General features: G+C 41.0%; 2 protein-coding genes across 2 annotated transcripts in view; one reads left to right on the top strand and one right to left on the bottom strand.

The window, feature by feature from the left end:
• GTF2F2 (general transcription factor IIF subunit 2) overlaps positions 1-26,282 on the bottom strand; it is a 75,989-nt gene extending 49,707 nt beyond the window's left edge. Inside the window, 5 exon segments of the mRNA XM_032442089.1 lie at positions 14,109-14,147; positions 20,692-20,836; positions 21,836-21,854; positions 22,334-22,407; positions 25,995-26,282. Coding sequence (XP_032297980.1) covers positions 14,109-14,147; positions 20,692-20,836; positions 21,836-21,854; positions 22,334-22,407; positions 25,995-26,282 — 565 coding nt within the window.
• Positions 29-2,079, top strand: KCTD4 (potassium channel tetramerization domain containing 4). The gene has a single exon (XM_015851753.2). The coding sequence runs from the start codon at positions 529-531 to the stop codon at positions 1,300-1,302; it is 774 nt and encodes a 257-aa protein (XP_015707239.1). The 5' UTR covers positions 29-528; the 3' UTR covers positions 1,303-2,079.
• Positions 26,283-27,998: the final 1,716 nt, after the last annotated feature.

The raw sequence follows: 27,998 nt of genomic DNA, 5'->3' as shown, positions 1-27,998 counted from the left end.
TAGGGATGCCTTCACCTTCAGTGCTGCCCTGTTGTACGCTCAGGTACCACAGATAATACAAGGAAAATGTAAAAATAAGCTCTGTGCAAACTGAGATCCTTGCACCATAAATGAAGTAGAGTGTTTAACTCCAGAAGCATTACACACGATTTGGCCAGCTGATACTACAAACGCGTCGCAAAGCATTAAAAACAAGGTGCCCTTTAGAATAGCATTACTCATTTCTGTGTGGAACCCTCAAAACTCTGTAAACTTCCAAGGTGTAAGGACGGAAAGAGAAGTGGTTTTTATCCCCTCCTTCCCTCACACAGTTAAATGCAAATTCCCTCTACAGTCATATTCCTGCCATCTCCCTGCATACACAGCTGATACGCCACCTACTGCAAAACCCAGCTGACAGCCCGAGCAATGCTAGCAGCATTTCCATTCCAACATCGTGCCAGAGCCGAAGAAAGGTGCTCTTAAATCAAAATCTCTCCCTTTTCAAGCTGACAAGAACAAAGCAAGATCGCTGTGCTCGCTTCGATAATGGAGAGAAAATCAAACAGAAGAGCAAAGGAATCTGAAGAAAACCACAGCAACTTCGAGGGCTCTGAGCAAGACAAGGACTATAAAACGTCTCTGGTTACTCTGAACGTTGGCGGCTATCTGTACATCACACAAAAACAAACATTAACCAAGTACCCAGATTCTTTCCTCGAAGGTATAATCAATGGAAAAATAATGTGCCCTTTCGATGCGGATGGACATTACTTCATAGACAGAGATGGACTCCTGTTCAGACACATTCTGAACTTCCTCCGAAATGGAGAACTTCTTCTACCGGAAGGGTTTCGAGAAAATCAACTTCTGGCACACGAAGCAGATTTCTTTCAGCTGAAAGTCTTATCGGATGCAGTAAAATCGAGGTGGGAGAAGGAGCAGCTCGCGTCTCGAGAGACCACTTTCCTGGAAATAACTGACAGCCACGACCGCTCGCAGGGGCTCCGGATCTTTTGTAACGCTCCTGATTTCATAGCAAAAATTAAATCCCGAATCGTACTGGTGTCCAAAAGCAGGCTGGATGGATTTCCAGAGGAGTTTTCAGTCTCTTCCAATATAATTCAATTCAAATACTTCATAAAGTCTGAAAATGGTACGCGACTTGTGCTGAAGGAGGACAACACCTTCGTCTGTACCCTGGAAACTCTTAAGTTTGAGGCAATTATGATGGCTTTAAAATGTGGATTCAGACTGCTGACCAGCCTGGATTGTTCCAAAGGGTCTATTGTTCACAGCGATGCACTTCATTTTATCAAGTAATTACAAAGGCAGAGGAAACAAGCATGCAGTCGGCAGACCTCCTTTAACGGCAGCGTCCTGGCATCACAGATCTCGTATCTAACCAGCCCTGTACCACACAGCTCGGCTGCTAATCAGTTAATGTGAGCTAATGGTATGTAAATCTCGTAACGACATCCATCTCCGGCTTATTCGAGCTGAGTGAAATTTTTATTCAATTCAAGCATCAAATTTATCTGCTAACCACTGTAAACAGAGACCGAACGCTTTCTGGTATTTGTACTATGTTTTTTTTTTTCATGCTGTCTTTCAACCGGGAAGTCTGGCTGAATTTCTGTGTACTTGTATGACTAACACGCATACACCTCACTGCTCTGTCGAGCAGCACAGAGACTGTTCTCATACAACAGGCAGGCTCACGATATGTTCTGCTGCTCCTCATGAATTCAGAATGGATTTTAACTGGAATAAATGATTTTCAGTGTTCCTTAGTGTTGATGCTAATTTGTTTTTATGACGAGTTTGCAAAAAAAAACACATGAAATTGAAAGAGGGTTTAAAATTAATCTGCTCGATTCTGAAGTCAAACAACTCTGATTTCAGCTCTCTTAAAAAGAAATTTACAGCTGTGCTACTACATTAATAGCAACTGCTAAGAACATGTCAGCCAACCAGTAATGCTGGGGGGTCTGTTTTATTATGGAAAATGAATTCACTCTAAAGAGAATGTTGCATTTTTCTGGTTATATATGTTTATCAGATGGCTAATAAAAATGTTTGGCATAAAATTTCATGTAACAGGTTTCCAACAATTTTGTGTAACAGGTTTCCAACCTCCTACAGTGCTGAAGGCACTATTTTCTACTAATCAATCATTGGTGATCATAAAGAGAGGCAATTAGCAGAGCACAACAGCCTACCAAAAGCAGGTAGTGGTATTAGTTTTGAATAGATCACCTGCTAGCATTTAGGAAGCATTAATATGAGCGGTGGAACAAATACCTTCTTTCTCCTCATGTGCACAGTTTATTACATCTTCCTGTTTGTATTTTAAACAAAGTTTACAAACCAGTCACTCCACAAAAGCCAGCTGAAAAATCATCACATAATGCAAATGGAAGCTGTACAAACACCGAGTTTAAGCTTTGACCATCGGTGAACTCTATCATCACACAGAGCTCAAATGAACCCAAAACTCAAGTGAAATGCTATTAGAGAAAGTAAACCCAGGCAAGTGGTTTCTTAGCTTTCCCAGAATACCTGCTTTGTACAGAAAGCCAACATTAAGAATGCACAAAGAAAATGCAATCTAATCCATGCCAAAGTGACAACTGAGGAAAACAGACAATATCTGGTAGGATGATAGGATAAGAACAGTCTTCTTTTGGATTTTAGAAGGAATAAATCCATCTTCAGTAATAGTGACCAGGAATACAATGGCATACAACAACTCCCTCCTTATTCTCCAGTGGCAAACTCTGTTCACTATAATATACAATGGCTGCTGGTATCAGGGTCCCCGAGGGAGATGAACTCACAGAGGGAGACCAGACTGAACAATAACCCACTCTGATTTTATCAAGTGGGAAAATCCACTATCTCCAGATTACTTCTTCAGGTACCTCAGGCTAAAATCTACAAACTTTTCTGTCCTCCCTATGTTAGAAATGCAATGATCAAAAAAAGACATGGCTTTAAGTGGAACTTTCCCAAACTGTTTAAAATTTGCATCGCTGTAAATTTCAGGCATGCAAGTTTGTGTGTCCCAGAACTGACCCACGTTTGTCCAAACGCATTAACCATCCACAAGAGATACAGTAAAATATAACTCCTTCCATATGTACCTCTTTTACACTTTCAGGCCATTTCAGCTAGAACGCTACCCCTGTGTATGTGTCTGATTCCCTCCTTCACCACCACAACTGTCAGAAATCCTCACTAATCATCAATCTTAGACTTTAAACAATCTACAGGACTTCTGTTGAAAGTAAATGCAGAACAACTGTATGGAGAGTCATTTGTAGACACACTTCTATACATGAGCAAAAAAATACAAGTGCTGAGACAATCAAACCAAGCTCCTCCACTCACCTACAGGTTTGAAAGGCTGCTCTCAGTGCTGTCAAATCCACAGCCTGTATAAGCACAAAGCCTGGAGGAGGCTGTTGCTCCTCAGATGTCACATCACCCATTTTCTCTTAAATGCTTTTGGTTATAACCTTCGGTTAGAATTAATCTTTGGGTGGGATTTAAAATGCTGTTCCAGTTGAGAAGAAGAAAGAAATTAATTTTTATTCCACTCGATTCATTAAAATCTGCCGTGGTTGCTTTCCTTTCGTTGGGGCTCTTTGGAACTGTTAGCACCGTTGTATCAGAAAGCAGCACCAGTCGCCCACCTCAGCAAAACTCCACTCATGAAAGAGTAGCAGAGTTCGATGGATCTGCATTTACTAAAGAAAGCACTTTTGTAATGTAAGCTATTCACAAGTTGGTAATCACAGATAATAATCAAACCACTTGAAATACGTTCTAAGAATATTCTGTGGCTATTCTTAGGAGTCTTACTGGAAAGCTTCTATTTGCTGGGCTGATCTTTGACCAAAGGCTATTGGAATCCCAGAGCAGAAACAGAAAGAAGATGGGGACAACAAAATTGTCGTCTTCCACGCTCACACTGAACAAATCCACAAACAGGTCGAATTATACAGTTATTATTTCACTCCATGTTTCCTTTTTACTCCATAAATAAATTTAATAAAATGCAAATAGGTTTTGCATATGTTCACTCAGGTGGGTGCTTGCGTTCCAATGGCTGCATCAGAAAAGATAGCGAGTTTTCCTGCCCTGCCTTTACAGTTAGAAATTGCATACTTGAGGATACAATGACAAAAATAAATCACCAAATCAAGTGCTTAGGTCCGAAATACTAACAGCTATTTTAACAGTATTACTTTGAATACAATTTACATGCAAGTGCTTCTATTCCTCTGTCACTAACAGTCACTTACCAGTATTAGACCCTGCAAGTATCATGAAAGAAATGTGTGGATTACCCACAATTGCAATTCAAAGGTATCAGTAAAAAGTAACTTCCTCTTCCCCTAGGGGGCACTTTGCCTGCTCTCACTCTAAGTCAACTCCACTTGCTTCTGTCTATTTTTGGGGCAAGAGAAAGGGCAGACAATTCAGTAGCAAAGGAGGGTGCTGAAGGGAGGATTGACCAACATGCACTGCTGAAAGAATATTGTGGCCCCTGTAAACTCCCTGAACGACTGCTCATTAAGTATATATATATAATAGATATAATATATATTATTATATGTATTATATATAATATATATTATGTTATATATATTGATTGAAACACCCATTGTACTGCTTCTTCCCACATCTGCATGCGCCTATTATCCATCAGCAAATGAGAAAGCAATGGCAGTTTTATCACACTTGGCAGTATGCTGTTATAGTTATCAGAGATTTAGTCTACTTCTACACAGGACAAAACCTATGAGTGGCTGTATTTCGTCAGACTAAGGTCTGTCTTTCCCAGTATCCCCTGGTGGCTGTGAACTCTATTTCCATACCTCAGTCCTTCCTATCTTTTGGTAGGATCCTCATTACTGATCCCCTGACGTGCACTTGTTTCCCCCCCTGGTATAACGCAGCTAATTTTCACTGTTCTCTTATGCTACACATCCCCTGCATTAGGGGGGGAGTGGGGCTTTGTTAGGGGTGGGTATCAGCCTGACTGTAAGAGAAGAAATCAGTAAAGTCAGTAGCCAAAAGCAGATGCCCAGGAAAGAATATAGGAAGCAGACAAACATATATGATGCTCCCCTTAAGTACTCCTTCAGACTCCAACCACTTATTACCAGTGATCTCTAGAGCCAAAGGTGACTTCTAAAGGGTAGCCTCGATTCTAGGAAATAAGGCTGTGCATCAAGGTCAAATTATAGTTCTCATCTCAGTCATTACTGCCTACCCACTGATCAGCGTTCAGCATCCTAATTGCAATACTGACATTTTCACATATTTACGTCATATTATAACCGTATCATTGCATTCATACTTACTATGACTGTCTAAGTGACAACTGGCTACTTCTTTTCTGAGGCAGTTAAAACTTATTTAGACCCTAAAGGGAAAAACATTACATCATTTGCAGCAATTAGTGGCACTGTTATTTTCACTTCCTTCTCACGAGCTTTGCAAGGCCTCCATTCGATGAGATGGGAAGGTCTGAAGAAACATAAGCTCTCTAGCTCTCTCCCCATTAGCATACAGGCAGAATAGGGGCATGCAATGAATATTATAATTTAACAATGGAAGCGTCTCGTTCATTACTTTATTTGGGGAGAAAGGTCGTGTTGCCCTAATTCTGTCAACTAATGAATCAGGATGAGTGATGGGGGCACGAGTCAACTTGGGTCTATGACAAAATAAATGTTATTTTCTTAGACTGGAATTAATTCATCTTCGCTAGATAGCTATTATCCAACCTCAGTCTTGTCTCCTGTCTTAACGTGTGGCAGGAATTCTCAGACTGACAGGAAAATGACTACTAGTGAACAAAATACAAGCATTTTCGCATGAAGAGACAGGTTTGCGTATTTAATTCAGTTGAAACAAAGCCATCATTAAAGTACAACAAATTTAAGATCAGAAGATATGATGGTTTCCAATTAATTTCGAAACCGATGTTCTAAAAGAGCTATGCGAGATTATATCACACGGAGCACTTTCTCAAAACACTGCCTTCATAAATCATCATCATTCAAAGTAAAATGCCAGAAAATAAGAAATGCTGCAAGAACTCAAGACCGTAGGAGGGAGATGTACGATGGCACCAGAGCAGGCACGCTGAAAGAAATTGCATAATATTCTGCAGAACCAGACAGTTGATTTCTCTTCCTAAAAATGTGTGTAGTAGGAGTGCCTCAGCTAAAGCAACAGTCTCCAAAAAAACCTATCTCTATCTGCACTGGTAACAGCTTAACATCATTGCTATTATCATACAGCATCACATTTGTTCATTTTAAGCTTCTGAAAAGAAGCTCTTCGAAAAGAAAGCTCTGCTGCTTCAGAAAGAACAGTGTGCAAGAAACTGGTACAATAATTATACCTGTAAACATTAGCTACTCATTTATAACATTATTACATGACGACATGCAAGTTCAACACAGGACGGTCTGAAAATCAAGTATTTAGAAGATGATTTTAAAAATCAAGCCATTCTAAAGGTTTGTAAAGTTCTGATAATGCTAAAAGTATTATTTTATTATTTTATAATTATTATTATATTATTATGAAGTATACAGTATTGCCTTGGTGACTGGCGTTAAATAATGTGGGGAGACATTACATAGGTTAGTGGAAATGAGACCAACTACACCGAGGAGAAGTGAGATTTTAAAACCCAAGGCTGCTTGTTAGAGACTAAGCTCCAGCTCCAGGAAAGCAGTGATCCAAGAGGCTTGCTAGAGCTTGTAGTGCCAGACTGGCCAAGCAGAGAGGAGGGGGTGGTGCAGTGAGCTCACAATTCCTGAGCATCAAGGATGAGCAGGGCAAAAGGACTCTGTGAGAGTGACTGCAACCTTGGGGCCTTGGGTTGGTGATGAGGCACAGAGTGCAACAGTGAGATTGGACAACATAAGTTTATGGTCTAATTATCCCCAAAGTACTGCTACCACTACAAACTTTTGCTTTTTGAGAAGTCGTGTTTCAGAAAGATTGGGTTTTTTTCTTTACTTGTTAACAGAAAAATATCAAGCTGTATAGATACTCCTGCAGCTCCACAGCAAGCTGCTTGCTAATTCAAAGGAGGTTCTTGATTCTGTACCACAGTGAACAGGTCAGAGGTGGGTACAGACTCTCTCAATTAGAAAGAAAGAATTAAGCAAACAAACTAGCAATGAACAGCCTAGACATCAAAAAGCATAAACAGAATATGCAACTGTACCACCAAACCCAGTCATTTACTGCTTCTCTACTGCATAAGTAAAGCCCTCAGCAAGCATTTGGGATAAAGCAGTATATTTTCTCAATGCTGATACTGGTAGTCTCATGGAAAACAAATTAAACCTCCTGCAAGTCAGGCAGATAAGAATCAGCTAAAGGGAGAAAAGAGGAGTCTCAGCTTCCTATCTTTCCCGTTGCTAACTCAGCATCTCAGGCATTGCCAGGTCTTGTGCTATTTCCAACACATTTTCTCAAATGAATAGAAACTCATATTCTTTATAGTACAGAAGCCTAATGTATAAAGTACTTTATGCCTTCTTATGCAATAATAAAAATCTATTTCTCTAATACTTTCTGCTGTGCCCAGTGATGATTTCTGGCTTGCACACAGATTACAGTGCAGAAATCGCAGAGACAACCTGCATGAGTAAGACAATATGCTGTAGCACAGCTACACACTGTTCCTGCTCCTGTTGGCAAGAAGCTGGGGCTGGAAAAGCCTTAAGAGTCCAGGGGGAGCACCAAATGAGCTCTGCTAGACTAAAGCTGAGGTCCTTCTGCACTGCAGCTTCCAGTGCTCTCGCTTCCAATTGTAGCTAAGGAAGAGTTAAATGACCACAGGCAACATTAGAACTGCTCTTGGCTTTGCCCTCAGAAGTCACTCCCACACTGAGCCTGCTCAGTCACTTCAAATGGTTAAGGCTACCAAGCTATGTGAAGTTCCTTCTTCCTCACTATAAAATGGAGTAAGTAGTTTGTGGTAAGTAAAGAGGAAAACGAAAAAAAAAAAATGAGCTTATCACAAGCACGTCATTTAACACTGCAGGCAGAGACTTGAGAAAAAAATGTGCTTGCCACATAACTAGACAGGTACGTTGCTCCGAAAGAAATGCCTCCTATTTATTTCCATGGAAACTACAACAGCTACAAAGAACATAACGTTATTTGATAGACTAAATTTTCAGCTACAAAACACTATTTTGCAACACAAACGTTAGCGAGGCATGTCTCCATGAACATTCAGCACTTACTGATGAACATCAATGAGTGCCACTTTTTCTGCATGGAGAAATTCAATGACACGTGTTTATTTGATATCCATTTCCATGTCAGACGCCATTTTGTCAGACCACTGCTCTGCTGCCATCTGTCACATGGAAACAATCTGCAACAGAATACTGGTGGGAAGGTTCAACCTCTGCTGCCATACCACCAACATCCGCCTTTGATGTCATGGGCCAACATAATAAAATAGGAGGTTTTACTTTCAGAGCAGCCCTCATCATTGGGAAAAAAACAAATAAAAATCTACAGTGTGAGAATAATAGTATTGGGTCAGCTCACCATCCTGTCTCAAACACAATGGGTGGATGCAGACATCCATGAAAATGCTTATGGACAGATTAAATGTTGGATTCTCATCCTAGAAATGCATCAAGCCACCAGACGTTTGTGGGTCTCTAGAATCAGATGCCTTCCTAATCTCCACACATTTCAGAGGATATTCTTTTACCTGTCTCCTTAGTTGTGAAAGCCTTTAGCATAGAGTATCTTTACCTATATGTCTTCTAGCAAGAAATTCAGCAACTGAATTACATTCTGATTGTAAAACCACTTCTCGTTTGCTTTGAAACTGCTTCCTGCTAGCTTTACATCCACTACATATCAGCCCTGTGCTGGTCAAGACAGCAAGCACTTGATCTCTCTCTGCCCCTTTGAACCACCAGCTTAGGCTTGAATTTAGTCCTGTATCACTGTGAAGGATGCAATGATGGAGTCCATGCGATGTGATCATGCTGGCAGGCAGGTGAACTCCAATAATCAGCAAAATTTCTCATAGAAGACAAAAAACAACTTGTGGAGTCATGGTCTGCAAGATCATACATGGCTGAAATTATTGGGATTACTCGAGAGTCACAAAGAAAGACAACAACCTCCAGTACAAACTAAAAGTGCTCAGCTGAAATAATCCAACGTACTGGACTCTGACACAGCTGAAGGAGGGAATATCCTTGGGGCGCTGACTCCTACTGTTTCATTCTGGGTTCTGTTCTCCAAATAGAGCGCACACAATAAAATTATAGGTCTGCACTGAAAGCTGTGAAGTTCATTACATGTACATTTTTTCAGTATTTTTTTATTTTTTAATGAGTTTGAGACAAACTATAAATGCAACGAACAGATGACTGCAGGCTAAACACACCAGGATTGCAAAGTCCAGAAGATAAATATTATAATATTCACACAGTATTCAAGATAAACAGACATTAAAGACAGTATTTATGGAAGGTTTTTTTCTTAAAACCTCATCTCCGATTAATATTAATCTACATTAAATCCATATCCTTTATACTGTTCTACTACTTGGATATCCACAGTATTTATTTTAGCCAGTGTACTAGACTTTGACGACCTTGAGAGAGAAACACTTGCCTCTCCATGTATATTAACAGCAACAAATAGAGCCCCATTACTTATTGTGATTCCTGGAATACTACCAAGAAGCCTGTAATTTCAGTTTTATTGCATTTACCTGGCAACAGAAAAAAAAAAGTTACATTTCCAAGACAAAAAATGCTTCTGTGGCTTGAAAATGACAGATTCTGTAATTAAGTTATCTTCAATACTGAGGTTTCTGCTAGCATTTAAATTAAGAGTTACTCCTTCACTCCTGATGATCATTCATTGGTGGTGGAGTCACTGACCCTGGGGGTGTTCAAGGAAAGACTAGATGTTGTGTTGAGGGACACGGTTTAGTGGGAGCTATTGGTAATAGGTGAACGGTTGGACTGGATGATCTTTCAGGTCTTTTCCAACCTTGGTGATTCTATGATTCTGTGATTCTTTCCCTTACAGTTAAAGCTTTAATTTTGGAGTACAATTAGTATATGCTAACCATTTTCAGGTATACTGAAATCAAATGTGCACATAGCAGCTTCATGCAGTTCTGCCATAATGTAAAAACTTTGCCTCCTTAACAAAAACCAGCTGGTTTAATGCATGCAGTTCAGCATTTAATAGAAGAACTTACGCTGAATTTTAAACATTCCAACACATGTATAATCAATACCTGATGGAACAAGTTATCATTTGCAGACAATTCAAATGTTATGTATTTGTGCCTGCAGTCAAACATGCATGTTCACAGTTGGGAACATTTTAATACTAGGTTCATAGAATCACAGAATCACAGAATTATCAAGGTTGGAAAAAACCTAGAAGATCATCTAGTCCAACCATTACCAATACTTCCCGGCTAATCATATTCATTCATGTTCTTTCTATTGTCTGCAGCATCTCAGATAATTTAGTCTTCTTAGCCAAAGTCCAATACATGGTCCCAACGCTGCTTCTCCTCTCACTAACAGGCTTTAGTATTACTCACTGGCATAGGGAAAGAGATGACTAACACCTTGTCCTAAAGTATGTTAAGTACTGATGGCTGCTGTTCGCTGTGAACTTATGTAAAACACTTTAAGAGACAAAATTGAAACACAACAGGAGAGCAACTGGCTTGAAGCAAGTTCAAGATCTAACTATGTGTAATATTCCCTGATGCACATGTCCTTGAAAAAAATATGTGTCTGCAGTTCGTGTACACAGTTGACACACACACTTCTCTATGAAAGATTAGCTAGGTTTCAAAATGATGTTCTCAAAGCCTCAGTAATATTATAATCAACTGCTACCCCTGCAACTTTAACACACCTCCAAGAGGACAGCACAACAGAACACATTTCTTTACCACACCATGCCTAAAAGACTATATATGCTAGGGACAGCAGTATATCCATTTGAGAGCAGGTTGGAGGACAGGTCACACTTTACCTGGCACAAATGCTTGGTTTTCACAGCTTCTGTCACCACTTACAGGAAAGTGTGAGAGAATCTGTAAGTCAATAAGAACTACATGCATGTATTTGGGTTTAAATTACTCAGACAATATATGATGTTGCTCAGAGTGATATAGGACTAAGTAGGGCTAATTCTCATTTCTCTTTCCTTTAGCTGTCATCTTGTTACCTTCCTTTCACATTAAACAGAAACCTGGCTTCAGGCAATGAACAACATTGGCTGAATCCCCAAGCACTGCTGATCTCAAATTATCAAACTGAATGTGAAAGGAGTTCGAATTTGTTTTAGGTAAATTTGTTTGATGTTATACCTTAATTCCCTAATATTTTGACTGTAACCTTCACATCATTCAAAGTATTAAGGATACTGACCAGTTACATGGGCTCAAAAACCAACAGGGGTATTTCACAGAAGTAAAATCCAAGAAGGCCTACCAAATAAAATACAATCACTGCTGACTTTGGAGCTCTCTGACCTTAGATGACTAAAGAGTGGAAGAAGTATAGTATAACTTCAGCAAAGTTCCGCACGAATGTGTGCAAGAACTTCTTTACAGTGAGGGTGACGGAGCGCTGGAACAGGCTGCCCAGGGAGGTGGTGGAGTCTCCTTCTCTGGAGATATTCAAGACCCAACTGGACGCCTACCTGTGTGACGTGGTGTAGGGAGCCTGCTTTGGCAGGGGGGTTGGACTCGATGATCTCTAGAGATCCCTTCCAACCCCTACAATTCTGTGATTCTGTGTAGTATTCCTGGGGAGGCACCACTATGCTGTTACGTTGTTCTTATCCTGTGATCAAGAATCCTTAGGCACCACTGAGGACAAGATACTGGGTATACAATCTTTGGTCTGAAGCAGTATCGTTTTGTCTCTCTATACAGTATTAAGAATTGTGGCAACAATGATTCCTTGTTAAACATTACTACAAATATCATACGTAATGCTAACGATCTATAAAATAAGTTCTGAAGCTTGACAGTACTCCCCTAAAGCAAAAATTTCGGTTAAAATCTTAAGGGGGTAAATCAAAGGATTTACTTATAATTTGTCTCATTCACTTCCTTTATTTACTTTCTTAGCTACAAATAAGTTTTATTGCAGAAACATCTCAAAGTAGTCCCTGGGGTCTTGTTATGCTAAAATAAAACACAAAGGTATACAAGAGATCATCTTTGCCTCAAAAGTACTTATTGTGGGACAAGATAAATTAGACCAGCAGTGAAACGGAGAACTCAATGAGTTGAACTACTTGAAGGGTAGTTAGGGAAAGGTTATCTGCGTTCCATGACGCATTTGGGGAAAAAAAAGGTGAATAAACAAATTCTAAACAAGTAAGTGTAACTGATGGCTAAGAGTTTTCCTTTAAATGCCATGGTGTAACCAATTGCCATCATAACAAACAGCTTAATTCTATCAAATGGGTTTGGCAATTTATCTTGTCAGTGTATTTAAACAGTGCCCAGCGTGCAGTTGCTCATTCTCCTCACTGACGCAACACTAGCAACTAAATATATACAGTCATCTTACACAGCGTACCCTGGACGAGGAGCAGGTAGAAAGAGTGAGACACAGACAACTTGATCAATCACATGAAAAGCCAGAACAAGACTGAACAAAATATCTGCAAAGAACAAACAGGCACGTATGCCTACAGCTACATAGAAATATCAGAGAAATGAAACGTAAGTATTAATACGCTGACTCATTTTAGAAGTGATCTCCTTTAGATGCAACCTCCCATGGCTGTGAGTCTCGGTGTTCAAGTGGTATAAAACAGCAGTCTCTAGAAAGTAGCCCTTCATAACCTTAAAGTCAGATCACAGTTAACTTAGAATTATCTGGAATAAACTGCAATTTATAAAACACATGAGAAACAGACGTCTTTATGCTACAGTGTACATAACTATGACAGATATATTCCAAAAGACAATGTGAAAGACCACTATTGTTACACTTATGTTTAGGAATTCCTTTTAGCAAGAAGGATGGAGGTTTTAAGACTCGTTCCAGTTCATCCACTGCCTCCATCATTCCAAATTATAAGTGTTGGTACTGTTAAATCTGTACGTATCACAGGTAATCCCACAATCAAGACTGAGATCTGTCTATATATACACTGCATTAGGCATGTCTAGCTTCCCAGGATTGCAGGTTCTTTCTAACCCTTCTACATGCACTCATTTGCATTTGTCTATTAATGATATTTTTAAAATCTCTATCTTTCATAGAAGAAAAAAAGGGAATTTTTATTAAATGCTACTTGACACTAAGATTTTCATGCTGTCACGTACATTCCTGGCAATTTCAGTAATGTAAGCCCAAAGGATTCAGCAGCAGTGACGGGAGCTAGGACTGACCTCAAGAGCGTTCTGCTTGAGCTGCTGGGGAATTGCACTTGCACCTCTCTCCCTTATTCTTAGCTATTTTATGGAGCTGTCTCCTTCCTCCTCACTGTAAAGGAAGCCTGCACAGACTAGCTTAGATTTCAAGCAAAATCTTGATTCCAAAACCTGCCCGATATCCTACCTAACCGAAGCATTTTATGTAAGTGAAGTAAGAATTTCTGACTCTTTCCAAGGAATTGATAAATCTTTCACAAGGATTAGAAAAACTGAATGAAGTACAATGCTAGAATGCCAGAATTTAGACTAATTAGTCTACGCAATTAAAATCAAAGAACACAAGATTTGGAAATCTACAAATCTTCCAACCGGGATTAAAGGAATCAAGCTAAAAGACCTAAAAAGAAATAGATGAGAAATACCAAATATAAATCTAAAATGACGTTCCATAAAACATTACATTTCTTATGCTCTCCTCCATAACTTTTTTTCCATTTAAATCAAAATATTAATAATTCAAGCTTCTGGTTGCAGCAGTTTATGATACACTGCCCTAGAAATACAACAGACCTTTCTTGTTTTTTCTTAGCTATCAAGTTCTTGGAAAGAGAAACTGAAAAGGCTCAGCTGTAAGTCATTACTGCAGCATTTCAAACAAAGTGTCCTCACTCACCATAGCTGCCACCTTCAGATTTTTCTTCTGGTTGGCTCTCTGCAAAAAACACAAAAGAACAAACAAGGAAATGAAACATTTCCATATTGACAACCACGAAGCGGACTGCAAAGCAAAGAAGGATAAATTACAATAAAAGCACAATATTTGAGTTCGTAAATTAACGTTTTGAAGAAAAATTTGTCACACAGAGCAACAAAAAGTCTCTTTAAGTGCACAAACTTGCAACTTAAATTTAACTCCATTACACCTCTCGCTGAAAAGTACATAAATGAAGTTACACAGTTATAGAGATCCAGAGATATAATTACGCGTAAGAGAAAAACAACATCCATTTATCTCACCAGTCTCTGTAAATAAATGAATATTGGTTTTGTGTATTAAATAAATAAATTAAAAGCTCATAATTTTATAAATAGCAGGTACACTATGAACATGAGCAGCCTCCTCTCTAGCTTTCCTGCAGTATTCTAGATCACACAATTCTGGATGAGGAAGCCATCCAGAGGGACCTGGACAGGTTGGGGAAGTGGGCCCATGAGAACCTAATGAGGTTCAACAAGGCCAAGTGCAGGGTGTTACATTTGGGCCAAGGCAATCCCATATGTTTATACAGGCTGGACAAAGAACTCCTTGAGCAGCCCTGCAGAGAAGGTCTTGGGGGTCCTGGTGGATGAGAATGGTGAGCATGAGCCAGCAGTGTGTGCTAGCAGCCCAGAAGGCCAACTGTGTTCTGGGCTGCATTAAAAAAGGGGTGGCCAGCAGGGAGAGGGACATAACTGCCCCCCCCTCTACTCAGCTCTTTTAAGGCCCCATCTGCAGTACTGCATCCAGACCCGAAGCCTCCAGTACAGGAAGGACGTGGAGCTGTTGAAGCAGGTCCAGAAGACACTAAGATGATCAGAGGGATGGAACACCTCGCCTATGAGGAAAGGTTGAGGGAACTGGGCTTGTTTAGCTTGGAGAAGAGAAGGCTGCAGGGAGACCTCATTGTGGCCTTCCAATACTTGAAGGGATCGTATAAACAGGAGGTGGGACAACTGTTTACAAGGATAGTGACAGGACAAGGGGGATGACTTGAAACTGAGACAGGGCAGGTTTAAGTTAGATATTAAGAGGAAGTTTTTCGCACAGAGGGTGGTGATGCACTGGAACAGGTTGCCCAAGGAGGCTGTGGATGCCCCATCCCTGGAGGCATTCAAGGCCAGGCTGGATGTGGCTCTGGGCTGCCTGGTCTGGTGGCTGGTGACCCTGAACATAGCAGGGGGGTTGAAACCAAATGGTCATTGTGGCCCTTTTCAACCCAGGCCATTCTATGATTCTATGATACGTAATTCTATGATTCCCAGACAGATGTCAATGGGACCTGACTTTTTCCCCCACAGTTCATCAGCGAGATTGAAAGGAAACAAAGGCATTGAAGTAGGCAGAAAGCCAACTCTACTCTCGCCATTTTGAGTCCACAGTAATACTCCACATATTTCATGAATTATATCCTCAAAACAATTATGTTTGCACAGGAATTAACAGTCTGTATTTTTAATAATAAAATTGAAAAGTAAATTAGTTTACTCCGACAACCAGCTGAACTCACTTTACATTAATTTGTTAATCCTCACAATGCTCAGAAGCTGGTAAGCAAATACAATTTCCATCTTTTAGAGATGGTGAAGAAAGATGCCATAAGCAGACACCTCTTTTTTGGTGGACTGCATGTCACACAGGATATCTTAACCCATCAAAATGATGCCTAATGTAATTACATAACAAACTCAAGTCACCCATTCTGCTCTGCCGATAATGGGTTATATCTTCTCTATGATCCTCACAAAGATGTGGAAATTTGCATAAGTACCAGAGACCTGAAAGGCAACCATGGTTGTTTCTTTTGATCATAAAGGTGTCAATAGGCTCTTCTCTCCTGTTGTTACCTGAATACATTAAAGCCAGCCTATAAAAGACTGAAACAAATAAAGGAACAAGGAAGCATTAATTAAGACCACAAAGCATTTTGGATACCAAAATGTTAAGTGACAGTTCAAAGAAATAGATGCAACTGGAAAAATATGCTGAAGTACACAGGCACTAAAACTCCTGACAAGGCAAAGCTAAAATGCAAAACAGTGGAAACATCTATTTTCCAAATAGCAGTTTGATGAGAAATTTGAGATGTCAAACACGTATCTAATAAGATGGGAAGTTGTATCCCAAGACATCAAGATTTGGAGTGCAGTGGAAACAATTAAATGTAATTATAGCAGTAACTGCTTTCTTTATTGAAAGAAAATATCTTGGAAATATGCTCCTCATTAGTCATTTCTTCCCTTCAGATTTCTTCAAATGGCTGGATGTAGCTGCTGTTTCAAAATACATGCTCTGAACAATCATTTTCACTGGAATACAATCAGGCACATTGTAAGTTATACAGTAGGTATGATTCATGTACCAGCACAAAAAAAAGGACATTCACATTAGAAGTTGTGTTTAAGTAAAACAGACAAGGGATGAATATTGGCGGGCAGTGGAAATAAAGGAGTTAGTACACAGGAAGAGTTACTGGTATTACTGAATGGGATTATAAAACAGAAAAGTTGCACTTCATGAAATGAGATTCTGAAAGAAGATGTAGAAAAACAGGCAAGAAGGTCACGTTAAGAGCTTCTTCTGTGAAGTACAGAACAGTGAAACAATCCGTGCATTGGATGCTTCTTAGGAAGACTACATTTTACCCTGCAGTATAAAATCCTTCTTGTTGTCCATTGGTGCTTTACAATTAAGGATGCAAATGTCTGCCAAGGTCTGTGTTTTTCCAAGTCACATTAGTATTATATTTTTCCAATAACCAGCTCAGTAAGAAACTCTTCTCATCGTCTATAATATAAATTAAAAATGCAGCTATGTTAAGTGCCAGCAAGTCTTAACTACCTGCTGGCAGAAAAATTAAGCGAGAGGAAATTAAAGTAGTTAAGGGAATTCATTTATAATCACAATCAGAAAAGTTTAATGTTAAATATTTAACAAAAGCGTGCTTTCATTTCTTCAATCAAGACAGAAGCTGTCAAATTATACCACCTCCTTATGCCAGCAGGAACCTTGGAAGGATACTTTTAATCCAATATACCCCATACCAAGTCTAAGATTTGCCCATAGATAGTTTTTAGCTATATACACATAAGAAAAATTCACTTGGTTCAATAGAGCACATTGAAATATATGCAAAATGCTCCCCTTTCCTCCCGCTCAAAAAAAATTACAACTGTGATAGCTGATGACAAAGATAAGATAAAATGACTGGAAGCACAAATAGCATTGTTGCATAGCAACTGTTGATGTACATATGGTGATGTTTATGGAACAGAATGTAGTTCATATTTAATGCTAAAATAATACTGAAATCAGCCTAGACAGCAAGAGACAACTGTGCTCCGGATACCTCTGCAGTCATCAGTGAAGTATTAGCTCAGATCTAGTACATGCAATAGAAGATCAAGAAACTGCATTTCGTTAGACTTTAGATGTAACAAAGGGAACATCAAAAGAACCTATTTCTGTCCATTAACTAACATGGGACAACCAGAGATGCAGAGACTTACAGTGCATGAGCTAAAGGACTCCTTCCAATTGCAAGTTATCAGAAGCAAGTGTGGTTAAGACAAAAAACAGGAAATCCATTCAGCAGTCCAGAAACTACACCATGCAGAAAATAGTAAATTACTTGTCAAGTTTGATCTCTTTTACTTGCTTTAAGTGATCTGAAATATCAGTGTGAAGTGCTGAATTGGCCAGATGGATAAACTCCCTACAGCATCTTCTCATTACAAAAGATTTCAGATGCAACTTTGTCAGCCCTCATTCATTTTCTGAATCAAAAAGATCAGAGAATATCCTGAGCTGGAAGGGACCCACAGACATTGAGACCAACCCCTGACCCCACACAGGACCACCCAAAATCCAAACCATAGGCCTGAAAGTGTTATCCAAATGTTTTCTTGACTTGGGCAACTTGAGGCCATGACCACTGCCCTGGGGAGCCTGTGTCAGTGACTCCTTAGTGAAGACGGTCACAACATAAAGGGGATCAAAGGATTAGAGGATACCAAACAGAAAAGATCCTAGAGTTTTTAAACATTCTATTTACAAAGGAAATCCAATTGTTATATGCAATTTTCTCTGTTTTAGATCAAGTTCAGTCCTCAGGAAAGGCACTGACTGAGAGCAATAGTGCACAAAGCACTTTTTGGTCCATATTTAGTTCACGTTATTCCTCAGATATATCCATATAGATGCAGCATTAGAAATGCCACTGGAGTAGCAGTTGTACACCAGCTTAATCATTGGGCCATGTTTCCAAATTAACATATCAGATCTGTAATATAGTGTACTTTGCAGAAGACAAAGCAGAAAGATCACCAACACTCTGCACAAAATACGTTAATTATCATTTGAAAACAAACACTTCTCTGATAACATAAGAATTTATGCATTTCAATTCTCTCCAACTGCTTCTTACTGTGGATTTACTGGTGTTTTAAAGAGTTGCTGGAGCTTTATTTTCCCCCAAGGCTGACAGAATATTAAGGGATCTTTTCCATTAGGACTCGCACAGGGCAGCAGCATCTCATTTGGTGAGGGTACATTCTTCAGACACATAAGTCTTCACAGTACTGAAGTTATCCATGGAGCTCAAAACATATTGGAAATACACATTCCAACACAAGAGTGGGTGCAGGAACACAGTGTTGGTAAGCAACCAGGATGGAATTTTGGATATATTTGTCATTTTCTTTTTTTATTTTTTTTTTTAAACGATCAAAAAAAAAGTCAAAGAAAGAAAGTACATTAAAGCTTATTTTTGATTCTATTGCCAATACCAGCTTTAACATAACAGTAAAACTGTTTATGTATTTTGCACTGATTGCATGCCATACTTGCCATACCCAAGCAACAACCGTGTTGACAGGTTCTATGCTTATTCAGTGCTTGAATCCAAATATTTCCCATTCCAATAAACGCTCCTTGCTCCTCATTAATTTCTTTTCAATAGCTTTTATGGTCCTTGAATAACACTTTGTAGCTGCTAAGAAATGCTAATTTTTTAATTGATTAAATAAAAGCAGGATGGTAGCTTAATATCCAAAGGTTTCAGGACTTTGTACTAAAGTTGGCAAAATAGAAACTGTAGAATCATAGAATGCTTTGAGTTGGAAAAGACCTCAAAGATCATCAAGCCCAACTGCAGCCTAACAATAGTACCCTAACTCTAACAACTTTCTGCTAAATCATATCCCTGAGCACCACATCCAAATGGCTCTTAAACACATCCAGGGATGGCAATTCAACCACCTCCCTGGGGAGCCTATTCCAGTGTTAAACTACTATATGTACTTACATCTCAATATCTCTATGTTCAGCCATGAAATCTCAAAAATAGATTTTAAAAGAGACGTGGTCAAACTTACTGAGTATTCTGACTCTGTCCCTTGAGTTCACTCTCCCTTATCTATTTGATAATCATCACACCGCCACCAGAGCGCTTACCTATGAACACAAGAACATCAGAAGTGAATCACATTTAAGAGTTTGCTGCCCCAAAGAAGGCAGAGGTACCAAAAATTATTGTTTGTCTCCTGGGGAAACCAAAGCTTAAGGGTCTGAAATTGAACTATCTTCTGCAGACACAAAGATAAGATCTGCAGACATCTTACTTACTCCTAGGGTAGTTAGGTACTGGAATAGGGTCCCCGGGGAGGTGGTTGAATCGGCATCCCTGGTTGTGTTTAAGAGCCGTTTGGATGTGGTACTTAGGGATATGATTTAGCAGAGGGTTGTTAGAGTTATGGTACTGGTTAAGCTGCGGTTGGACTTGATGATCTTCAAGGTCTTTTCCAACCTGGGTGATTCTATGATTCTTTCTCCAACACCCAAAACATGACTATGTAACTTCAGTGAAAAACCTTAGAGCACACAAAACTTATAAGCAAGGCAGTCTGCTGAGCATACCATACACTATAACACTACCATGTAGCTTAAACCTAATATGCAACTTAGGATGTATTGCCTTCAACATCCAAATCACTTACCTAGATAGCTCCTGAGCTGTACTTAAGGCAGGCCAGGCAAGAAAATAGGACAACCTTACTGCTGCAGTATTCAGTATTATGACCTTGTCAAGCTTTAATACACTTAAAAAACAGTTTTATTTGCAGAAAATGTAGTAAACAGATGTATTTATTGCTAAAGTGAACCCGTTCAATTGGACTAAGGAGTACTCATCATCTCTATGAAACTAAATACATAGTTGAGACCTTGGCCTTCCCAAAAGCACATGGGAACACAAATGCACTTTTCCAATTAAAAGTCTAAAGGAGAAGAACCATATGCTGCACTGTACGCTCTCTGTTTGTTTTAGCAGACCCACAGTTGAAACATACAAGATAACACAAAATAACACAATAACCATGATACGTAAGCAGAAAACCACAAAGCTTAGAGCTTATTCCTCAGTCTTCCGGCCTTTACAGCATCCAAACTATTGAAATAATGCATAGTAGAACTGTAACAAATAACAATAATTCTGATTTACCTGTTGAACTCTCTGTGAACACTGTTAAGGTCTGTCCTCCCACATTTTGCAAAAGAAAGGGGTGCTCCCTTGGTGCGCTGACGGAAGCAGGTTTTCCTCCAATATCACTGATGCTTGCAAGCTCTTCATTCAAAGTAAATGACACCTAACAGTCACAATGACCAAAGTGTTACTAAACAGACTCAATTACACAGTTTCAAGAGTTATGTGGAGATACAAGGAAAGAAAAAATAAGTGGTGTAGAACATTTCTATCTCAAAAACATAAAGAGCGGGATAAGACTCTTAACATACAAATCTCTTGTGGAAATAAGGTATTCCAAGTTTGCATGTATTTAATAAAATCTACTTGGATTTTAACAACTTCTTATGACTTCTTTCAGTCAAAGAATGTTTTACTTATCAAAATCTAAGGCAAAAAGCTTTTCAGACATCATTTAGGATGAGTGCTTTAAAATATTTCACACAGCCAGTTTATTCCCCAAGAAAGTGCTAACGTACTCGGCAAGTGTTATTAGCCTGGGAACTCTAAGATGCACGTAGATTAGAAGTTCAAATACAGCTCCCTTGCTGTATTTACATTGCATGCCCAATAAAGATTCTGAGGAGGCACCGAGTGACTAGGTAAGCAGAATCCCTAGCTGTGGGACATGGCAAGAAACCTGAGGTAGGACTGTTCATACCAGCATTACATACTTATCCTATATACCCTGCTCAGCCTCACTTTGCCACACAGCTCCAGCGTCCCTGCAAAGCCAGCTGTTTTCACAGGGCTCCTCACTGCTGGGCTCTATGCACTCTGTGACTCTCATCAGCATGAAGGTTTGGGCGTGGGGCTCACAAAAATCAGGAAGCATGGCCCATATTCCAGCCTAGAAAAGTCCAGCAAAACATGCAGACCTCCCGTAGTCTCTCCACTGGTGAAGAACCTTTTCCTAATACCCAACCTGGCTCTCCCCTTTAAGTGAAATCCCACAGCAAACATATGGGCAGGGGTATAAATAGAACCCTCAACACTCAGCTGTGCGATGCAATGCTTTATTACAGGTTTAATGAAAAATATTATATAAAAAGCATCAAGTTAGAAGCAACTTTTAGAATTCAAAATATAGCACATCCAGAGCCTTTGGATTTAAGTTACTTACTTCTGTTCTTCCTTGATTTCTGAAAAAGAAAATATTTCATGTTTTAGTTTCCATAATCTACTTCCACAAGCTTTGCCTCCCTGATGAAAAAGCAAACTCAGATTCTAGCTTTGTTACTCATTTTGATTCCTGAGCTGCTCAATTGTTTTTTGGATGCTGACGCCCAAAAATAAATGGGAAAATTCAGCAGGTGAGAACAGAAGCAGCAAAATAGCACGTTAATAAGTTAATGGAGATTTTCAAGTTAGATGTGCACATTTCTTGGGGTTAAGAAATCAAACACATTATGGGTTACAGCCACTCCCCAGTATAATATCATGTATTTATGTATAATCAATATACAAATGTTTTTTCAGTTTATAGAGAAATATGCACATAATGTTTGTGAAAAACAAAGTTATGTAGTATAAGAAGTGCAACATTATGTGTTTTACTGCAGGTAACTTCTTTGTAAACAGGCTAAGAACTGTAAATAGTGAATGTACAGTAAGGGCTTACTTGGCAATCCTCAGTTTTCCCACTTCACCTCTTCCTGTGGCTTTACTCCACTGCTGAGACAAGTATTTAGGGACCTAAAAGACAACAGGTTTCAAGAAAAGCAGATTTTAGAATTCAGTGTAAATTGTGTCCATGAAAGCCCGTGCTTTCTCTGTTCAGCTGGCAAGCAGGTCTAAAACAGAGTGGTGGTACGAGGGCACATTTCCAGAGGACTTCAGAAAGGGCCACAGCCTCGTCCCAGAGAGCAGCACTGCTAAGTTCAGTGCCAAGGCAGTAAGAACAGCACTAGTCCCCCAGCCCATGCCTACCTTTCCTTGCCACAAGTCAGCCAAACCATTATTAGTGCAGTGCAATGTGTTGTAGGTTTTTTCCCCCACCATTCAGCAATTACAGCTGTCTTTCCAACGATGGCTTTTAATAAAGACTGAGCATGACATGTCAGTGCAGTAAATGGGAGGTGGAGCAATTAACCCCCCTACACACACAAGATATTAGATACAGAAGAAACGCATCAAAAGATGGAATACACCTGTGGGCAACGAGGACAATCTTATACCCAATTTGGAGCCATGCTCTCTACTCTGCTCTCATGAGACCCCACCTGGAATACTGCATCCAGTTCTGGGGTCCCAAATACAAGAAGAGCATTGACCTGCTGGAGCTGGTCCAGAGGAGGGCCAAGATGATGATCAGAGGGCTGGAGCAACTCCACTAGGAGAACAGGCTGAGAGAGTTGGGGCTCTTCAGCCTGGAGAAGAGAAGGCTCTGGAGGGACCTTATAGTGGCCTTCAGTACCTGAAGAAGGCCTACAGGAAAGCTGTGAAGGAACTTTTTATAAGGACATGTAATGACAGGATGAGAAGGAATGGCTTTAAACTGGAAGAGGGTAGATTGAGACTAGATATTAGGAAGAAATTCTTCACTGTGAGGGTGGAGAGACACTGAAACAGGTTGCCCAGTGACACTGTGGATGCCCCCTCCCTGGAAGCATTTGAGGCCAGGCTGGATGGGGCTGTGAACAACCTGGTCTACAGGGAGGTGTACCTGCCTATAGCAGGGGGTTGGAACTGGATAATCTTAAAGGTCCCTTCCAACCCAAACCATTCTGTGATTCTACAATTCTATTCTAGTTTGCCTATTCTGACAAACAGTAACCTGCAAAGTTCCAAAGCTCAAATTAATTTAATAATAACCTTCCATTTAGCTGTTCTTCCTTAACAAAACAAACAAGTACAGACAACATCTTTGTACTGGTGCTTAGCTCTTTCCTTTATCCTCACTACACCTTGACAGCTGCAGAACAGATAGACAGCAGCGTCCTCCAACTTCTCAGCCAAGCTCAGCATCAGTGCAGATGCCATAAGCCGCTAACATGGGTCAAAGCACACGACATAGCAATGAATGAACACAACCTATTAAGATGTATTTGTATTCATTTTTTGAAGTGGTAACTTTCTACAACAGATTTCACGCCAAATCAGATCTCATTTTCTTTCTAACAACGTGATAAATGCTTTGACATGTGCTCTGTCTGACTCAATGGAAATATTACTATGTGCTCACACTTCGTCAGTATCTAATTTCTACTGCCAGGTAACATGTAGACATACATTCAGGATAAATGGAAAAGGTCTGAAGGACTCTGATGCCATTAAAATCGCTGACTTGCTACATAATATGATCAGACAGAAAATTTATTCAGACTTGTAAGCTGCAGATCAATCACATCCCTTTCAGTTGCACAGTCTCAAAGGATGCAATTAATCATCTTTCTGCCAGCGTATCTGAATCAATGGCTACCGTGCAAGAAAGAGGAAAAAGGGTAATGAAGAACAACGAGCGAAGGATTCCTTCTATCTGTACATGGTTACTTCAGTTAATATTAGATAATACGCTCAAAACCACAAGGTAAAATCTCTAGCTCCATGCTAATGGCATAAGCAATCACAGGAAAGGCAAATAATGTCTTACTTAGGTAGAGAAAGCTTAACTGGAAAGTTCCTTTCAATCTTATCATGCTAAAAGTTGAACTTGCAGAGGCAAATCCACTTTCAGAACCTTTAACATACGGAAAATGTAGTAAGAATGATGTATACAATCTGAAAACAACATGCAGAAAACAAGAGTGATCCATGTGTCCAGAACAATGATTTTCAAAGAACACTACCCAGGAGTTTGAAAAAATGCCCTCTTACAGAAAGACTGAATTGTGGCCATAAGAACTGCCCTTCTGAAAGATTACTTACAGATCTTGAGACAAGTAGCCTTTATCCTGGGGGCTCGTAGGTACAAACACTCATTTCTCCATAAAGCATACCAGTGAATAAGGAGAAGGAATCAGAGGTACTAACAAACATCACTTCAAGACCTCTTAAGACTGCTGTTCACATCACAAGGACATCAGGGCTCCCAGCACAAGGGCCCTGTGCTCCACGTATCTCTCAGCTACCCTTAGAGCAAAACACACAGGCAGCCCCCATCCCTAATAAACCTCTGACCATTTCCTCTGTGCATGCTCAGCTCTTTACATACACAGCAATCTGTACGCTGTATGTACATCACAAAGACAGCCAAATTACTAACTCAAACCATGTGCATAAATACATACTTGCAAGAATAACATTTACATGTTCCTTTAATTCTGTATTCTCATTAAAGCAGGCAGCACCCTGTGCTGTAAGAGCAGTGTCAGCTGAAAGCACCGATGTGACTGAACATTCCTGTCTCGCTTCAAGAACCACTAAGTTGCATCAGAGTAAAGGACAGGAAGTTTTTCACTTAGAGGGTGGTGACGCACTGGAACATGTTGCCCAAGGAGGCTGTGGATGCCCCATCCCTGCAGGCATTCAAGGCCAGGCTGGATGTGGCTCTGGGCAGCCTGGTCTGGTGGATGGTGACCTGCACTACAGGGTTGAAATCCAATGGACATTGTGGTCTTTTTCAACCCAGGCCATTCTATGACAATTGAGTTCAGTATCCTTTCCCCAGCTGCAACCAACTGCAGGCACATATGGGAAGAGCAGAAAACATCAAAAGAACAGTTTTTTCACAGCACGCTCCAGAAGTTAAATACACATTGTGCAAAGCAGTACCTGCTTTGTCTGCAATGAATGCCCACCAAATGAATTAATTTGTCACACCCCTCATGTTACTGCATTTACAGAATGAAGAATGCCCGGGGTTTGAAGGACAAAGATTCATTGTAGTTCAATACTCCTCCCCTGCCTGGCAGGGCACGAAACATACACATTATACTAGAATATAGTGTGCCCAGGGCCCGTCCAACCTGGTCTTGAACACCTCCAAGGACGGTGGCATCCAAACCTCTGGGCAGCCTGTTCCAGGGTGTAGTGAAGGTCATCTCCTAGTGAAGAAATGTCAGTTACATTTTCATCTCTGATTTTCATTCATTTCACCCTCCTGTCTCTCAGCATCACCATATACTTCCGCAGCTTCCTGCTGTCACCTTTGATTTCTAATGCCCTGGATAAACTATTACAATGACTATAATGTCCTGAGAGGAAACTGTAGCAAAGTGTGTGGGGGGGTTCCCTAGTTCCTAGCAGCACTTCAGGACGCGGCCACACAAAGCCCTACCGGGCCCACGGCGCCGAACGCGGCCCGGTTCGGCGTAACAAGAACCCGGCGGCGCACTAAATACCTTCCACCACATGCCCGTGTTCTGTTTGGCCCCGGTGAGGTCCAGCTCGCCCTTCTCGCTCATGGCGGCACAGCAGCCGGGCCGGCCTGGCCCCACACGCAGGACGGCTCCTCCTGCTCCTCTGTACGCCCGGACCCGCACGCAGCGACGCGCGACGGACGGGGGGATTGCCTGCGAGGACAATTACTCCGCCCGAAGAGGAAGGGAAGGAGGAGCGAGAGCGGGTCGAGTCCCGCCCCGGCGTGTGTTGGCCGCACAAAATGGTGGGCAGGGTGCGTTGTGTTACATTCGAAAGTCTTGTGGGATTAACCGAGCTACCCACATAGCTTCAGGTCATGGAGGAAATGCTGGAAGAAAGGATGAGTTGCATGAAGGAGCCCAGAGGGAAAGTGATGTGGCTGAAGATGGGTCATTAAAGAAAAAACTGTGTCATGTTGTCCTCATTTCCTTCAATCCGTTATCAGCAGATCGTTATCAGATATACACGTACTGCTACACAGCTGTGCAGTTTGGGTGCAGTTTCACTGCTTTTCTGTGCAGTATGTAGGACAGTCTGTTCCCCAAGTCTCTTTGAGAATGACCAGTGAATCACTAATGGAGACCTAGAGGCCTGGCTGAGGTGCAGAGGTGCAGCCCACAGCCCCGCTGTCTGCTGTCATGACTGTGAGGAATGGGCTCATGACTTGCTGCAGAAGTTTCTCCATTGGGAATCTCAGTCTTATTCAGCACAAAAACCAATAGTGAACGTGTCTATGAGAGCCTGGCTATTGCAGTGGCTCAGCTGGTAAACCAGCACAGAAAGTGGCAAGGCCACAGAATCACAGAATCACAGAATGACCCGGTTGAAGGGACCTCAAGGATCTATGTAGTATCAACCCCCCTGTGGCAGGGCCACCAAAACATACAATTTACTAGATCAGGTTCGCCAGGGCCCGTCCGAAGCATGGCTGAACTCAAGAGGGGCATCCACAACCTCCCTGGGCAGCCTGTTCCAGGGCCTAACCACTCTCCTAGTAAAGAAAGGCCAGGGATTTCTTCTTGGTTGCTCCCTCCAGGCAGCCTCTCCAGACCTGTTTCTATGGAAACTAAATTTAAAGGGACAAAAAGAAGGAAAGGCGAACTTTCATTAAATCCTCATTTAAAATCTGAACCTTATGTTTGCCACTGAGACATTTCACACCATGGGAGAGGATCTGGGGGCCAGCTGCCAAGGAGTGGAGCTGTGCATTAATCACCAATTTTCTTCTTGTTTGCATGGAAACAGATGTTGTGTCTGAGAAAATAGATGGTAAGATTGAGACTGAGCTGCACTGGTCAAAGTATTAGCAGCAGGTCAAGGGAGGTGATCCTTGCTCTCTGTTCGTTACTGGTGAGGCTGTACCTGGAGTGCTGGGTGCAGTTCTGCGCCTCCCAATTCAAGAGTCTTGGACATAGTGGAGCACCTCTCCTGTGAGGAGAGACTCAGAGAGCTGGGGGTGCTCAGCTGGAGAAGAGGAGGCTCAGAGGGTTCTCATCAATGTCCATAAATATCTGGAGGGAGAGTGCCAAGAGGCTGGATCCAAACTCTGTCAGTGGTGCCCAGTGTCAGCACCAGAGGCCATGGGCACTAACTGGAGCACAGGAGGTTCCCTCTGAACACCAGGAGCCCTTCTGTGCTGTGCAGTGATGGAGCACTGGCACAGGCTGCCCAGAGGTGTGTGATCTCCTCCTTGGGCATCTCCCAGAGCTGCCTGGATGTGGCCCTGGGCACCCTGCTCTGGGTGTTCATGCCAGAGCAGAGGGGCTGTAGCAGATGGCCTACTGCCATGTCATCATCAGCTGCATACAGTTCCTTTTTATCACTGTTATGAAAGGACTAGTGATGCAGTTTGACAGCACTGATTGAAAACCACGGCAGCAGCAGACTATCATGTTCTCAGCCAGCACTGCAAGAAATGCAGGCAGTGAGGGTGTGTTGGCTATGGGGAGCTGCATGGGCTCAGCCTCCTCCAGGCTGGCATGAAG

The sequence above is a fragment of the Coturnix japonica genome, chromosome 1 (assembly GCF_001577835.2).
Source record: "Coturnix japonica isolate 7356 chromosome 1, Coturnix japonica 2.1, whole genome shotgun sequence".
NCBI lineage: Eukaryota > Metazoa > Chordata > Aves > Galliformes > Phasianidae > Coturnix > Coturnix japonica.
This window is presented reverse-complemented; position numbering and strand designations above follow the sequence as displayed.

What these genes read in the sequence shown, in the direction of transcription:
- KCTD4 (XM_015851753.2), top strand. Translation starts at nt 529, where the DNA reads ATGGAGAGAAAATCAAACAGAAGAGCAAAGGAATCTGAAGAAAACCAC.